This window comes from Lentinus tigrinus, assembly GCF_003813185.1.
Source record: "Lentinus tigrinus ALCF2SS1-7 unplaced genomic scaffold L226scaffold_8, whole genome shotgun sequence".
NCBI classification, from domain to species: domain Eukaryota; kingdom Fungi; phylum Basidiomycota; class Agaricomycetes; order Polyporales; family Polyporaceae; genus Lentinus; species Lentinus tigrinus.
The window spans coordinates 912,726-928,035 of NW_027137917.1; the positions used below are offsets into that span (position 1 = coordinate 912,726).

General features: G+C 55.6%; 8 protein-coding genes across 8 annotated transcripts; 3 read left to right on the forward strand and 5 right to left on the reverse strand.

Moving 5' to 3' along the window:
• Positions 1–167: 167 nt before the first annotated feature.
• Positions 168–1,864, reverse strand: L226DRAFT_569796 (uncharacterized protein; the record flags this gene model as incomplete). Its single annotated transcript, XM_067684350.1, has 4 exons — positions 168–561; positions 625–1,018; positions 1,071–1,176; positions 1,238–1,864. The coding sequence occupies 4 exons, from the start codon at positions 1,862–1,864 to the stop codon at positions 168–170; spliced, it is 1,521 nt and encodes a 506-aa protein (XP_067537127.1).
• Positions 1,865–2,041: 177 nt separating this feature from the next.
• Positions 2,042–4,165, reverse strand: L226DRAFT_611901 (mitochondria import inner membrane translocase TIM44 subunit). The gene is made up of 6 exons (XM_067686327.1): positions 3,796–4,165; positions 3,612–3,743; positions 2,981–3,556; positions 2,833–2,922; positions 2,570–2,779; positions 2,042–2,511 (listed from the first exon to the last, which is right to left on the reverse strand). Exons 1-6 carry the CDS (start codon positions 4,126–4,128, stop codon positions 2,479–2,481), a joined length of 1,374 nt encoding a protein of 457 aa, XP_067537128.1. The 5' UTR covers positions 4,129–4,165; the 3' UTR covers positions 2,042–2,478.
• A 144-nt stretch (positions 4,166–4,309) lies between these two features.
• On the forward strand, positions 4,310–5,746 carry L226DRAFT_460598 (NAD(P)-binding protein; the record flags this gene model as incomplete). Its single annotated transcript, XM_067675601.1, has 6 exons — positions 4,310–4,807; positions 4,863–4,938; positions 5,004–5,085; positions 5,132–5,252; positions 5,307–5,546; positions 5,615–5,746. 6 exons carry the CDS (start codon positions 4,310–4,312, stop codon positions 5,744–5,746), a joined length of 1,149 nt encoding a protein of 382 aa, XP_067537129.1.
• Positions 5,747–5,912: 166 nt separating this feature from the next.
• On the reverse strand, positions 5,913–6,965 carry L226DRAFT_484325 (uncharacterized protein). The gene is made up of 4 exons (XM_067677051.1): positions 6,754–6,965; positions 6,594–6,676; positions 6,115–6,516; positions 5,913–6,059 (listed from the first exon to the last, which is right to left on the reverse strand). The coding sequence occupies exons 1-4, from the start codon at positions 6,896–6,898 to the stop codon at positions 6,030–6,032; spliced, it is 660 nt and encodes a 219-aa protein (XP_067537130.1). The 5' UTR covers positions 6,899–6,965; the 3' UTR covers positions 5,913–6,029.
• A 72-nt stretch (positions 6,966–7,037) lies between these two features.
• Positions 7,038–8,717, forward strand: L226DRAFT_533650 (Brix-domain-containing protein). The gene is made up of 6 exons (XM_067680512.1): positions 7,038–7,241; positions 7,304–7,745; positions 7,799–7,881; positions 7,935–8,113; positions 8,179–8,446; positions 8,506–8,717. The coding sequence occupies exons 1-6, from the start codon at positions 7,089–7,091 to the stop codon at positions 8,542–8,544; spliced, it is 1,164 nt and encodes a 387-aa protein (XP_067537131.1). The 5' UTR covers positions 7,038–7,088; the 3' UTR covers positions 8,545–8,717.
• A 129-nt stretch (positions 8,718–8,846) lies between these two features.
• On the reverse strand, positions 8,847–11,075 carry L226DRAFT_506001 (ATP synthase F1 alpha subunit; the record flags this gene model as incomplete). The annotated part of the gene is made up of 9 exons (XM_067678058.1): positions 8,847–9,097; positions 9,154–9,224; positions 9,274–9,419; positions 9,477–9,592; positions 9,648–10,525; positions 10,587–10,634; positions 10,697–10,783; positions 10,899–10,953; positions 11,019–11,075. The coding sequence occupies 9 exons, from the start codon at positions 11,073–11,075 to the stop codon at positions 8,921–8,923; spliced, it is 1,635 nt and encodes a 544-aa protein (XP_067537132.1). The 3' UTR covers positions 8,847–8,920.
• A 161-nt stretch (positions 11,076–11,236) lies between these two features.
• Positions 11,237–12,004, forward strand: L226DRAFT_611905 (mitochondrial 54S ribosomal protein bL21m). Its single transcript, XM_067686328.1, has 2 exons — positions 11,237–11,273; positions 11,331–12,004. Exons 1-2 carry the CDS (start codon positions 11,255–11,257, stop codon positions 11,768–11,770), a joined length of 459 nt encoding a protein of 152 aa, XP_067537133.1. The 5' UTR covers positions 11,237–11,254; the 3' UTR covers positions 11,771–12,004.
• Positions 11,916–15,294, reverse strand: L226DRAFT_533652 (uncharacterized protein). Its single transcript, XM_067680513.1, has 13 exons — positions 15,222–15,294; positions 15,091–15,169; positions 15,019–15,038; positions 14,898–14,960; positions 14,728–14,834; positions 14,284–14,674; positions 13,998–14,231; positions 13,655–13,936; positions 13,200–13,604; positions 13,008–13,145; positions 12,854–12,949; positions 12,217–12,798; positions 11,916–12,145 (listed from the first exon to the last, which is right to left on the reverse strand). The coding sequence occupies exons 1-13, from the start codon at positions 15,231–15,233 to the stop codon at positions 12,044–12,046; spliced, it is 2,511 nt and encodes an 836-aa protein (XP_067537134.1). The 5' UTR covers positions 15,234–15,294; the 3' UTR covers positions 11,916–12,043.
• Positions 15,295–15,310: the final 16 nt, after the last annotated feature.

The window sequence follows — 15,310 nt, forward strand, 5'->3', positions numbered from 1 at the left end:
CATAGAGATTCCACCCGAATAGAACTGAAGAGACAGTCGGGGGACGGTGTACCGAAGACGCATTCAGCCATGCTTTTAAGGTCCGGAGATTGGTGGGACTGGGAGCGAGTAAGAGACCGGACTGAGGTCGAGGTTGAGGTTGAGCTCTGGACGTCAAATGCGGGTGATTATGATCCAAAGAGAAATCTCTGATAGATTTGGGAGTCGGTATGTGCTTCATGACCGCCTTGGGGAGTTATAACGGAGGGGGGCATTGACCACTGGGAGGAGTCGTTCCAAGGAAGATCTCGCTCTCGTGCTTTCGACAGGCCGAGGTTGCGCCACTGTCGCTCTACAAGCACGTCAAAGTCTGCCCCGGACCGGTTTGAGCTAATGACAACGTCGCAATGAGAATGGGGAGAGCCGTGCTCTTCCTGCGAGCCATCGCTATCAGAGTAGTCTTCGTCACTACTGTTCTCGTCATGTTGAGCACCATCGCCGAGCTCGCCAACGAGATGGTCCTTCGTCCAATCCCAGTTGGGATCGTCCCAGTCGGGGTCGTCAGCCCAACAACCCCACCGGCTGTGGAAGAAAAGCAACAATGATTGTCAGATTATGCAGAGCGATGTCAAGGTACGTGCACACCTATCCCGGTCAATCACCACAGATATAATCTTCGGGGGTACCTTCAGCAGGGAGCTTTGGAGGAGGGTATGCCAGTGCTGTGCGTAATGGTCGCCGCTGTTCGCCCACTCGGGTAGTCGAAAGCATAGCGACTGGAGGTTGGTAAACCTGGTCAGGAGTTCGTCGAGTTTACTCGTGGACAGTTCGAGTAGGAACAAGTCTCGTCTATGATCACCAACGCCGTCGAGTCGGATTGTGATGGTTTGAAGACAATCCTGAGGTGGCAGATGCTGCAAGATCGGCATGATGTAACCACCAATGGCGGAGTTGTCCGTTCCGGGCTTGCCGGAAACCTCTACCCACACGTACAGCTCCTTCAATAGCGAAAGAGATCTGAGCTGAGCTAAGAATGCAACTGGCTGCTGCGTCAGTGGTTTACCAGCGGACATGGTAGCACATCGTCTTACCGTGCGGGATCCCGGAGATGGGCGGGTTCATCCTAAATATTAGAGACAACTTTGTCACGGATACGCCGAAGACACGCTCAGGCAAGAAGTTGAAGAAGTCTTTGCCCTGGCGAGGATCAGTATATAACGAGTGAACCCAGACAGACATGGGTGTTGGCTATACTTACCTCTAACACGACTGTCTTGAGGTTAGCACAAGCCCGCAGTGGCCTTATAGCGTTGAGCTGCTGCATGTCTGATAAGGTGACATCGAGGGGTACCCAGTTGAACAGGTGTAGTCGCTGGAGGGAGTCGAGCGACCAGATGAGCCGGAACGTCTCCATCCACGTCGTTCGATTCGATGCGGCATGTGGATAGCGGATGGCAAGGTCTGTGATAGGTAATCTGGCCACAAGTGAATGGTGACGGGGCGGATAAGCCCAAGCGTTCTGACGTGCGAAGTTCCATATGAGGGTCCTGAGGTAAGGGAGACACCTCATGAGTAGTACGACCGGGATATACGCGATATCGCTTCTGGGGTCGAGCTTGAGTTCGCGAACATTGTCAACAAGTGACGGGTTCTCCGTGATCGATCTCTTGAAGAGCTCTACTTGCACAGGAGATTCGAAGGCGACAGTATGATAGAGGAGGAAACGTGCACGAGGGAGCCAGTGGAAGCATACTAAAGTATACTTCACGAATTGGCGGGGAGTACTCTCCTGCAACAGTTCATGTCTCCTCCACCAAGGAAGAGGCTCACGGACCAAGTCAATGACTAGTTCGCAAAGCTCAATCGGAAGGCGAGAGTGCTCCATGCGAGAAGGGGGGCAGAGGTAAAGTCTGATGACGGTTTGGCTGTATGATTGATCAACCAGGGAGGCCTGTGGGCGGTAACTGGTTTAAGTACACAAGACGCCCAGCGGGTCGGAAACCCAGGCATGTCTAGGTGAACTCTCACGACATCGTGAAGCTACAGGCTACCGACATATGAGGGGGCCCATCGAACGTCTGTGATAGATACCTCGAGGCTTCTGCAAAGGTACATATGTGCAGGCTCCAACCTAATGTATGCAGCAGTGAAACGCGACACTGATTTGCTCACTTTACTCGAAGAACTTTGAAAGTTCACATGGGAGAGCTGGGCCGAGGACTTAACCATTGCAAGCTGCCAACGCCGACATTCTCGTATCCAGTGGCCGTCGCGAATTGTCTACAGTCCAGCATTACATGGCGTCGGAGCTCAGGATTACGGGGGAGTACACTACTTGAAGATGTATGTATATGAGCGTGAGCGGTGGGAGGTTGGGTGTGTCAGTGCAACGTAAATACTATCTAGATCATGCAGGGCGTGTCAATTAGTGCGGTGAGCGGCGATAGCAACTTTTGAGCAGCGGGCCGAGAAGTGTACTGTATGCAGCGGGCGACTGGGCTATAGGTACTGGCGAGCGGATCTGCGTCCCATCTGCGAATATGGTGTGAGCTCTCATGCGCACACGGTATAGAAGCGTATGGTCACTAACCTCAACGATCTTCCAGCCACCAGTAAGCTCGTTGTCGAGCTCTTCCTCGAGCCGCGTGATGACGGCGGCGTAGTGACATTGCTCGACGCGGTCCTCAGAGCCCACGACGATCTCGCCTGTCTTCGCGTTGCGGAAAAGGAGCATTTCTTGCGTCGCAAAGGTGATGACGAACACAGGAATGTTGTTCTCCAAAATCTTCCCAGTAGAAACCTGTTAAAATGGCTCAGCATCGGCAGCTGTGGGCGCGTTGCATCATTACTCACATCTACCTGCCGGATATCCAGGATCTTGCTGTCGCTCACGAGACCCTGTTTAAGGTACTGCTCCATAGTCGCCCACAGGACATTGTAGGTCTGCGAACGTAACAAATAAATCATGAAAACACGGTGCATGAGATGTATTCGTGCTCACCGCCTCTCCGCACCATGCCTGCAACGCCTCTCGGTCCGCACTGAGGTACGCATCCACGACTTCTGGCACAATGTACTCCCGGAGCTCACGCTCAAAGCTTTCCATGTTGAACGTGGGGTCCATCGCCTTCATGAGTCGCTGCACCTGCGCGCTCTCGTTCTCGTCGAACCAGCTGCCAATAGTTTGCGTAACGCTCCGCATCGAGGATATGAGCGGGTTCTCGCTCTCGTCGTACTGTTGCTTGAGCTCCGCGAACTGGCGGAAGAGCGGGTTCGTCTCCTTCAGCTGGTTCCACTTCTCCTGTCGCGGGGAGTCCTTGTGCAGGACCATGGCCTGCCCAGCGTCGGGATTCGCCTTGGTGCGAATGCCGATGCTGTTCTTGCCCGCCTTCTCAAGACGCATCTGCCGTCGTTTCCGCCGCGCTTCTTTCTCCTCAAAACCTGCATGCTTCGCGCTTCCACTGTCATCCAGCGCGTCCGAGATAGTCTCCGACAAGCTCTTGTATGCGGCAGTATTGCGTATTGGCTCTGTTGTCTTCTCGATCGTCGATGACACAGCAGCCGAAGCACGAGAGATCTGGACAACGTAAACGTCAGGCATATGCGTCTCAAAGAGAGTGTAATGCACATACCGCACGCATGATCTCGCTCTCCTCCATAGTCTTCAACGCCTCCCCGACCGCGTCTCCCACCTTGATGCCAGCCTTTCGGAGCTCCTCGGCCGCTGCACGTAGTCGAGGGTTCTCCTTGATGCTGGATGTCAACTGTAAACCAGTCAATCATCACGGTATATATGTGAGGATGAAATACGCTTACCCTGGCACGCTCGTAAGCTTCCCTGGCACGCTTCATGGCCTCCGAGTCCTGGAACTTCTCCACATCTCCCTGCAGCTGCTTGACGTTGTCCTGCAGCTCACGGTTCTTCCGCAATTCGTCTCGCAGTACCTCCACAAACGTCTGGAATGGTGACCTTGGAGGTTCATTGTTCTGACGACGCGCCGAGGAATGGAATGACGCGGAGGGAGTTCCAGCAGAGAGGGAAGGGTGGAACGCGAGAGGTACCGCACGCTGTCTGCTGAGGAGGAGCGCGCGGATTTGGGCGGGTGCAGCAGGGGTCACAACTGCACGACGAAGGTGACGAGGGAGCATTGTGGACGAGGAGGAGGGGGATGGTCGGAGACGACGGGTGACCGAGTGCATTCGTAGCGTCCTGGCAAAGATTCTGGAGTAGGCGCCGTCTACACGTGACTAAATTACCAGAAAGGGTAATGCACGTCATTACTGTAAGGCTAACTGCGAACCTACCTAAGCCTTGTCTAACGGTCTTGTCATGCTACGCCAATCTACCATGCGATTAACGGGACTCTCGGTGCAGCTCAAGCTGCTTGTACGCGCGAAAGCCTTCTCGACCTCTTCGACTCGCTATGCTAACAGAGCGGTTGTCTACACGGAGACCGGCAACCCTGCAGACGTCCTCAGAGTGCAATCATACGACCCGCTTCCCTCACCTCCTTCGGACTCAGTGAACATCCGGTTCTACTTTTCCCCCATCAACCCGTCGGACATCAACCTTGTACAAGGCGTGTATCCCGCTAAACCTGCGCAACTCCAGTTGTCCGCGGAGCAGCAGGCCTTTGTCGGAGGGAACGAAGGCGTGGCTGAAGTAGTCGACGTCGGAAACGCCGTTCAAGGCCTTCGGAAAGGTGACCGTGTTGTGGTTGGAAAGCCGCAGTTTGGTACTTGGTCCTCTTCTCGCGTCGTCCCTGCCCAGGACTTAATCAAGCTCCCTTCAAGTGGGCTGAGCGATGTCAACGCAGCTACTATCATTGTGAGCCGTCTTATCCTGCGCCCAGTCTTCCTGGTCCGATCGCACCGAACTTCAGGTCAACCCACCTACTGCATACAACATGCTGCATAGCTTCGTTGAGCTCCAGGAGGGCGACTGGGTGCTGCAGAATGGTGCGTTCAGTTACTCAGGCTCCCTTCCCGGATCACTACTCAAACACACGTCTCGACTCCCGCAGGAGCCAACAGCGCAGTCGGACAAGCAGTTATTCAGATTGCTGCGCGCAAAGGCATCAAGACTATAAATTTCGTCCGCAACAGGTATGTCCAGACGTTGCACAGGAGCTCACGTTACTGAATGATGCAGACCCGACCTGGATAACCTCATCTCCGCTCTCGCTGAGCTCGGCGCAACACATGTCTTCACGTATGATGCACTGGGTGACAAGTCTCTCGTCAAGCATGTCAAGCAATGGACCTCCGACCGGGTGAGCCTTAGTGTGACAACGGTGCATCGCCTCGTGTACTCACCCGCACCCCAGCCCATTCGACTCATGCTAAACTGCGTCGGCGGCCGAGACACAACCGCTATGACGCGTCTCCTCGGAGAGAACGCGCACCTCGTCTCGTATGGCGCTATGTCAAAGCAACCGCTCTCGCTCCCCACCTCCCAATTTATCTTCAAGAACCTCACTGCCCATGGCTACTGGCAGAACCGCTGGTACAATGAACACACCAGACAGGAGCGGGAAGAGCTCATGCGTACCATCACTGACCTTCAGGTCCGTCTTCTCTTGTAGCACAGCTGCATGCAAAGTCGCTGACCATGTTCCTTGGCGTGTGTACACAGCTCAAGGAACCCGAGCACGAGGTTCTCGACCTTTCCAACGAGAGCAGCGACGAAGCCGCAACTCAGCGGTTGCGAGATATCTTTGTCAAGATGGAGCAGGGCTTTGGCAAAAAAGTGCTGCTCCGCTTGTAGTGCACAACCGCGGCTCATGCTTGCAAGCACGTTTTACTCAAGTCCCATCCCGACACTTCGGCAGCACCTGTAGATGTGCAAGTAGTCGCTGACGTCTGTCTCGCATATGACAATGTGAGAAACCAGAATTGGAACATTGTCACGTCTTCAGTAAGACCCGCGCGCGACTCCTTGAAACGAGATGGTTTCGGAGAGTGGTGACGCATGCCATCCTCTGCACAGGGCTCGTTCGAAAGAGAAGCCCAATATATATAGTCATATCAACTCTCAAGACATTAGTGCATTAGTGCAATTTCCTATCCTCGAAGAATCGCTGCACGCAATCCTCATGAGCCTCGGACTGAGTGATTAGACCACGCGATGCTCACCTTGAGATGCCTCATCTGCCATACGCACGTCGCGATCAACACGCCAATCTGCGCAACAGTGTACCACACCGTGCGCGCATTCGTCTCCTCGCTGAGGTCCCGGAACGCCGCCTCGCGCTCGCGCTGGTACTGCTGTTCCCGACGGACATCCTCGAGCTTCATGTTCAGGTCGCGCAGTTTCTGCGAGAGCTCGGACACGTGCGACCGGTCGTGCTCCGTGTCCGGTTTCGTGCTCCCGACGACGATGTCCAGGTGCAGGCGTATGTGTGTGCTCGAGAACCATGACGTGCCGTAGTTGCTCGAGAGACAGATCGAGTGGTCGCCCGAGTCGTGCGACGTGAATGTGAAACGGCCGTCCGCGGGACCCCGCGTCTTCACGACGTTGTGTCCTGTCTCCAGCTCCTACAGACCCAAAAACAGGCCGCAGCCACCGCCTGTCAAGACTGTACGCATATTCGGAAAGCACACGTTGAACTCACGTCAACTTCGACCAGGATCCCGAGGTTAGAGTTTTCGACGTATTTCTGCTCCTGCTCAGACCACTCGAGGGCCCGGTAGTGTCCTGATGCACATACATGCAACCTCTGGTCAATATCGCGGGCGGGACATCCAACAAGCCAAGTGCCACATAGCACGCACCCTCCACGACCGTGTCCGTCGGCAGCTCCTCAATGAAACATCGTTTCTCGTTCGTGTCCAGGTAGAAGTGGAGGGCATTAGCGGCGGCGGCAAAGACAAGCAGCAGACATAGTGAAAGAAGCGAGGGTCTCCGCGGGAGAGCCATGAATGAGGAGGAGGACGAGCGGCGAAACCGTAAACGTGTCGTGGGCGGAGGTCGTGACGAGGAACAGATATCTAGCGTGGGAACAGGCTTCACCGCCAGATCGCATGCTAGATTTTCGACGCACCGCACTCAGGCTGTGACCTGCTCCTCCGCGCCCATCTCATCTGCTCTTGCGTTCTCCTGCGTCAAGATGCCTCCAAGTCGCTTTGAGCCGTCGTCCATCAAAAACAAGGTCAAGCGTGAGGAGATCGCGCGGAAGCAGAAGAAGGCGAAGCGGCAGGACAAGCTGCAACGGAGGCTTGCTCAGGCCAAGGTCGAGGCAAACGACCCCTTGGCGAAGAAAGTACGTTCCGCGTCGCAGTCTCCTCACTCTGGGCTCTGCAGTACTCACACGAACTCTTTCAGAAACGTCTCGCGCAGAATGTTCCTCGTACTTTAGACAACATGCGCGAATACGATCCCTCCATCCTCACCGCGAACCCCAACGCCCAATCCGAAGCCGGTCCCTCAACAACAGCCCAGGGGGACTGCCGCGCATTCCCCTCTGGCGAACCCTCTGAGCAGCCCCAGGATGAGTCCGCTGCCGACATCGCAGCCGACCCGTTCACAGCCTACTTCTCCGGCGAACTCGACCCAGGCGTCCCTCCCAAGGTCCTCATCACGACTTCCTCGAAAGCAACTCGCGTGACATATGACTTCTGCGACGAGCTTGTCGGCGTGTTTCCTGGGGCAGAGTTCATTCGGCGGAAGAAGGGCAAGGGTTTCGAGATGGGGAGAATTGCGGGCTGGGCTGCGAACCGCGGATACAGCCATCTCATGGTCGTGAACGAGGATATGAAGAAGCCAAGTGAGTTTCCCTTCGCAAACGCTGCCTCGGACAGCCCTGACATGGCCTGTAAGACGCCATCACAATGGTGTACTTGCCCGAGGGACCGACAGCGTACTTCAAGCTCACCTCCATTGAACTCACCCAAAAGATCTCGGTATGCATTTATTCTCTACCATCTTTGCTATCCCAGTGCTCACAATTCTGTAGGGCCATGCACGCGCAACCGCTCACTATCCTGAACTTGTCCTTAACGGCTTCGTCACCCGTCTCGGTCACACCGTTGGCCGTCTCTTCCAGACGCTCTTCCCTCCCATGCCCGAGTTCCAAGGCCGCCAGGTCGTGACTCTCCACAACCAGCGGGACTTCCTCTTCTTCAGGAGACATCGGTCAGCGTGAACTCTGCTTCAATTTTCTGGCATGTCATTGACATTGACCGATTCTCGCCGTCTAGGTATGCCTTCCGGTCCCCCGAGAAGGTGGCACTGCAAGAAATTGGGCCGCGCTTCACACTGAAGCTCCGATATATGAAGAAGGGCTTGCCTGCGGTGAAGAACCTCGGCGCACCGAGCAAGCCCCTCCAGTTCGACGACGGCGAGCCTCAGGACGCGGATATGGCGGATGCGCAGGAGCAAGAGCAAGAGGCAGCCGGCAGTTCTCAGGACTACGCGAGAAAGGAGGTTGTTCCTCCCACCGAAGATGAGTATCTATGGATGTGGAAGGTACGAGGTGTTGCGATGTTCGCAGCAGCATATAGGTGCTCATGCTGTCTTCAATATAGCCCGAGCTGGAGACGACTAGACGGACGTTCTTCCTATAGGCTACATACGTCACTTGTGTCTGTACCCTATGATGTGTATACGCTGAACCTCCACCGCGAGCCTCAGTTGGCTCTCCGTGACCATCAAACAGTACGGCCAGCAATAGCAGGATTGCACATTATTCGATCAATCATCACCCACGAGAAAGCATAATGATAAATGTATTCGGAACTTTAACGGAACCAGCCTGCCAGCACAGGCGAAACATGACATGTCTCACAACCTGCCCACCCAAGACGCACACACTAGGATAAGTACTCAGTCAGAGGACTATTTTTGCGATTAGGCGACCATAGTAGGAGTCCGCAGTGAGACATGGTAGTAGCTAATGATGGGCAGCGCTAGCAACATTTTGCTCCTAATCTACCGTCTAGCTTATGCAGAGGTGAACGAACCGACGTGGTCCTCAACCACCTTCTTGATCTGTGACTCAATCTCGGGGGTGATGGCACCCTTGGAGATCTCCTGGAGGAGAGGGCCCTGAGTGGCAGCGAGGTGAGCACGGAACTCAGCCTCCCAGCGGGTGATCTGGTCGACGGGGATGGGGTCAAGCTATGGGTAATTGTAATCAGTGCCGTGCAATAGTGTTGAGATCCGAGGACACTTACGAGACCGTTGACACCAGCGTAGATGATGGGGACCTGGATCTCCATTGCCAGGGGCTGGTACTGACCTTGCTCTGCACACGGCGTCAATTCAAGTGAAGCGACGTAGAGGACTTCACGTACTGAGCAGCTCAGTCAAACGAGCACCACGGGACAGGAGGAAGCGGGTCGAAGCGTCGAGGTCAGAACCGAACTGGGCGAAGGCCGCGACTTCACGGTACTGGGCGAGGTACAGCTTGAGCGAACCAGCGAACTTCTTCATGATCTTGCTGGAGATGCGATGTTTGTATTAGAGATTGAAAACTTCGAAGACCACATGCACTCACGTCTGGGCAGCCGAACCGACACGCGAGACGGAAAGACCGACGTTGATGGCGGGACGGACACCACGGAAGAAGAGCTCAGCCTCCAAGAAGATTTGGCCGTCGGTGATGGAAATGACCTATGCAAAGCTTCGTGAGATACTGGCGCCGACTCACGCATATTGTCACACTCACGTTGGTCGGGATGTAGGCAGACACATCACCACCCTGAGTCTCAATGATGGGAAGGGCAGTGAGCGATCCGCCGCCGAACTTGTCGTTCATCTTCGCGGCACGCTCGAGGAGACGAGAGTGCAGGTAGAAGACATCACCGGGGTAGGCCTCACGACCGGGGGGACGACGAAGCAGCAGAGACATCTGACGGTACGCGACGGCCTGCTTGGACAAGTCATCGTAGATGATGAGGGCGTGCTTGCCGTTGTCGCGGAACCACTCGCCCATGGCACAGCCAGAGAAGGGGGCGAGGTACTGAAGAGGGGCAGCCTCGGAGGCAGTAGCAGCGACGATGATGGAGTACTTCATCGCGTCGTTCTCCTCGAGGGTCTTGACGAGCTGAGCAACGGTAGAACGCTTCTGGCCGACAGCAACGTAGACACAGTAGAGCTTCTTCTCCTCGTCGTTGCCCTCGTTCCACCTCTTCTGGTTGAGGATGGTGTCAATGGCGACGGCGGTCTTACCCGTCTGACGGTCACCAATGATGAGCTCACGCTGGCCACGACCGATGGGGACCATGGCGTCAATGGGCTTGATACCAGTCATCATGGGCTGGTTGACCGAGCGACGAGGAAGGATACCGGGGGCCTTGAGCTGAGCACGGCGACGCTCGGAGGTGTTGATGGGACCCTTGCCGTCGATGGGGTTACCAAGAGCGTCGACAACACGGCCAAGGAGCTCAGGGCCGACGGGAACATCGACAATCTGACCAGTACGCTTGACCGTGTCGCCCTCCTTGATGGCACGGTCGTTACCGAAGATGGAGACACCGACGTTGTCGGCCTCCAAGTTCAGACACATACCGCGGATGCCAGAAGAGAACTCAACCATCTCTTCGGCTGTATGATGCACACAGATGTGAGTGCGCTGGCAGCCCGACGAGAGAATGACGCGACGTACCCTGCACGTTTTTGAGACCCCATACACGTGCGATACCGTCACCGACGCCTTAACACAACACATCACTCAGACACACGGTAACCCAGGGGCGGCGGACGCGTTGCACTCACTCAGAACGCGTCCAGTTTCCTCAACGTTTGCGCCCACGGAAGTGCCAGCTATGCGGGACTCGAGAATCGAAGAGACCTCAGACGCAGCTGCATGTGACGTGTCACGAGTGCGTGAACGACAACGTCAGAGCGCGTTGGGAATAGGGGGGGAAAGCACGTCGTCAGCCATGGCAGTAGTAGAAGAGAGCCCGCGAGTACACACCGGCCTTTGCTGTCGCATATGAGCGAGAAACAGCAGGGGTACTGCGGGCGGCGCTCTTGATTGCAAGAAAAGCGTTGAGCATACCAGACCGAGGAAAAACGAGGGAGAAAGAGAGCGCACTTTGGAGGCGGCCAGCGCAGCAGCGCGGACGGAGTTTCTGAGGGCGACTCGGTGCATGGTGCGAGGAGAAGGAAGGAAAGGTAGGAGGGTGAGATGTCGTTCGGCCGTAGGGACGAGCCGGGTCACCCAAAGTTTGCCTTACATAACTTATTTTCGGGCGCCGACTCAATCTCCCCATTCCGGCCGTCCCGAACGCACCCTATGCACCCTCGCGGTCGCCGCCGTCAACGTCGGTAATGGCTTCCCTACTGAGACGTGAGTGTTCGTCGTCGCCGTCGCCGTCGTCGTGCGCGATGCTGACACGCTTTCCAGCTACTCTGCGCACCGCCGCAGCTCGCGCACTGCACACCCAGACGGCGCCTCTGCCTTCCACGACAACAAATGCCCTCTCCCTCATCCGCTCTCAGCCATCACAATATGTCGTCGCGAGCCTGGCAGGCCGGAAATACCTCCTCACACCTCGCGACCTCCTCACTGTCCCGCGTCTCAAAGACGTAAAAGTCGGCGACGTGCTCAAGCTGTCCGACATCCACGAGATTGGCTCTCGCGAGTTCACCGTCCGCGGCAATCCCGTCATTCCTTCCGAGCAGGTCCGCGTGGAGGCGACGGTGGTGGAGCATACCAAGGGCAGGATGGAGGTTATCTTCAAGAAGAAGCGGAGAAAGGGCTACGAGCGGACGGTCTATCATAAACAGACCTACACTCGTCTGCGCATAGGTCCCATTGACATCGCCGACATCCCCTCATCATAGCCTTGGGCTGTACTCCTGGATCTTATAGCATACATGCTGCATAATCTATCGCTTTCTTTTGCATCCCACATCCTGTTGGCATCTCAAGCAGGTATATGTTGCACGCCCGCATCATCTGTGGCTTTCGTGCTATCCTATGAAGTTGATTCTGTTCAAATTTTTCGCGGTTTACAGACATGAAAGCGTCAGAAGACGCGGTACGCGCATACTGATTCACCGTGTACATAACATAGCATTACAAGAACATAGGAGGCATAGTGCGAACGAATATGTTCAGATCTCGCCCTCCTCAGGAGTCTCAGCACGGGGAGGCGGCTCGACAGGTGCAGGCCTCTCGACAGGCGGGGCTTCCGGGGGAATGCTGTAGCGCGCCCGCTGTGTGAAGAGCACGAAAGAGTATGTAAGAAACTATCATCCGGCACGTAAAACAAACAGGGAGCACACACCTTTTGATCCCGCTCATCGAACGGCCGATCCTCGAACACGCCGCGGTCGCGTTTTTCGCGAGGATCCGGCTCGCGATAGAGCGAGCTACCCCGCTCCCGTTCCCGGTAAGGAGGCACGCTGTCGTGGCCGCTGTAGGCATCGTCCCAATCACGACCGCCCCGGTGATCACGACGCCTGTCGTCCCTGTCGTAGTCGCGGTGCCTCGAGGACCTGCTGTAATAGTCGCGGTCCCTCTCCCTGTCCTTGTCGCGTTCGCGTTCTCTATCCTTGTAGTAGGACCTGTCCCTAGAGTAGTCGCGGTCTCGGACCACGTCCTTGTCATGACGCGAGTCCCGATGACTCTCGTGATCGTGCGGCTTACGGTCACGATCGCTCCTGCTGTCCCGGTCATGGTAGCGATCTCTATCCGGCTCGCGGTCGCGCTCCCGGTGGTCCCGGTCACGATCACGCTCTCGGTCTCTGTCACGATCACGCTCACGTTCGCGCTCTGGCTCACGATCTCTGGGAGGCTCCTTCCTGCGACGGCTAGTCGTAGAGCCGCCGTCCTCAGAAGCCTCACGTTCTCGTTCGCGCAGACGCTCCTGATGACAGGGGTAAGCGGATGAATCCACAAGAAAGGATGTTGATCAGACCTGCCTTCTGCCTCTTAACGAACTTGGCGAAGGCGGCTTGCCTGCCCTCATCGTCCTCGATGGCCTTGTACTCCGGAAGCTCTTGCATGTAGGGCAAGGCCTTCACAGTCTGTCGTCAACGATTTTTTTTCCACTGAAAGGTGAATGAAAACGCTCACCTCCTCGTACGACAGATTCGCCTCGTGGAGTTCAGGAACCTTCTTCAGGGCGTAGCGCAGGTCGTCCTGGAGATGACGCTGCTTCCTCTCTGCCCTACGTCTCTCATCCGCTTGCTTCTTGACGGCTACATCGTGCAGCTTTGAGGAACATACAATCAGCAGTATTGAGGCGAGATGAGTGTAGCAACGCACAGAGTGGTATATCTCCTTCAGGTCCTCGTCTGTCAACGTTTTGACGCTTTCATCCAAGTCCGCCTTGACTATGCTGAGGAACTCCTCTTCCGTCGTGTCAGGGCCGACCTCAAACGGTTTCTGCTCATTGGCGGCTTCGTTCTCGGGTGCACCGTCCCCCTCCTCTTTCATCTTGGCTTGCAGGGCTTCGTTGTGTCGCTTGATAGCGCCATCCGCTATCGCGATCTTCTCGTCAAGCTTCTGGTCAAGCGCGTCGACAACGTCCCAAAAGAGCTCAATGGGATTAGAACCGGGGTTGCCGAGCATGTCGAGGTAGCGATTGTCATTGGCAAACGACGGGTAAATCTGCTTCCACTTGGTACGCGCCTTGATTTGGCCGGACTTGACAAGGTCGTTGAGGACCTCCTACGCCACGAGATAAGATCGCTTCCCAGAATTGTGTGCATGGGACGTACCCTGAACGCCTCCCTAGCCTTCCGCTCTTTGCGAGTCTTCTCAACCTGGCGCCGACGCATTTGCTCTTCAAACTCACGCTCGCGGACTCGAGAATAGTCCTCAAATGCAAGGAGGATGTCCAAAGTGGGAAGCCTTTGCAACTCATCATCCTCCTTCCACTCGTCGGAGTCGACAACCATATGGTGTGCTTGTCGCCACCGAGTTAGCACGTCAACGTCCAGGCGCTTAAAGAGTGCGACGATCTTCGAGATGCTCCGAGCACGAGCTGCGCGAGTCTCTTGCTGTATAGGAAGGGGGCACGATGAAATGGGGAGACCATGGATGATAATGAGGAACACGCACTACTTCCCGCTGCCTCAGCTCTGAAACATACTCCTCGAAGATGAGCTTGCGCTCAGCTTCAATCTTGGCCTGTTGCCAGATGGGGTGCTGAGCGAACAGCTTGTCAGCGGTAGCGAAGGTCGTGTAGTGGAAAACATTAGGGTTTCCCTTGAGCATGTTACGAATAGAGGGACGAAGCTTGGACAGACGAGCTTCTCGCTCCTCCTGTTCCTTCGCGCGAAGGCCGTCGACATACTACAGCTACATCAGTATATGACCCATGGAGGATGATTGATGGAGAGCGCACCTTTTGCCATGCAGCCTTCTTCTCTGCCAGCGTGTTGAGAGCTTTGTAGAGCGGATCAGTGATGATAGCTCTCATGGTCTGATCCCATGTCCAGCCCGCATCTACTCCAGCCTTTCTCAGGAGGTGCACGAAAGCCTTCTCGCCTTCTTCGATAGTTGTGAAGCCATTGTGAGGAATGACGGGGTCGTCAGGCAAGTTGGGGCGAGCGGGAAGTACGCTGGAAGGCGCGAAGGGAAGAGCACCGGTGTGGTGGCCCACGGCGCCATTTTGGCCGTTCAACTGGGATTGTGGCTGGGAACCGGGTGGGAATGAGGATGGATCAGTCCCTCCGAGAGCGTTGGGAGCACCTTGTGTCGGTGTAGCCCCGGCAAAGCCAGGCGCACCAGTAGGACTGGGCATCGCATGTAAGAGAGCAATGTGTGACTGCATGGAAGGACGACGTACACGAGCGCTGAGGCAGGCTGCGGGACTGCTTTCCCCTCCTTCTCGACTTTCTCTAGTAGCAAAAGCAACTCATCTGGCATGTCCCATTTTGATTCCTTCGTGTCCGTCTGGGATGGGCGGCGTCAGACATTTGAGAGCGGGATAACGTTCAACGCCACAGGTATACGCACATTGTAATAATATTTCCTCCCTCCCGAGAAGTACTCCTTCCACTTCGTCTGGTTGAGGGCTTTCTGTGTACAACATGACAATCTAATGAGATGCTTCGGAGTAGTGCTTGAAGGGCCATACCTCAAACGGAGTCTTCAAGTCTATCGCAAGTATTAGAGACTGTACGGTTGCACACAAAGGGGGAGGACTCACCATCTGGTTTCTCCCATACACTCTCCCTGGTGGTAGTGTTGAACCAGTAAGTACGACCCTCCGGGTTGCGATGTTCCGTCTGTTGTCAATAATTCAGACCAGCTACTGGCATCACTTCTCATACCACGTACCCAGACGTTCATTGCGATCGCATCCACCGACGGGCCAGTATGCTGCGGCAAGGACAAGAAGTCTGAGAGGAAGTAGCAAGGCCACCGGC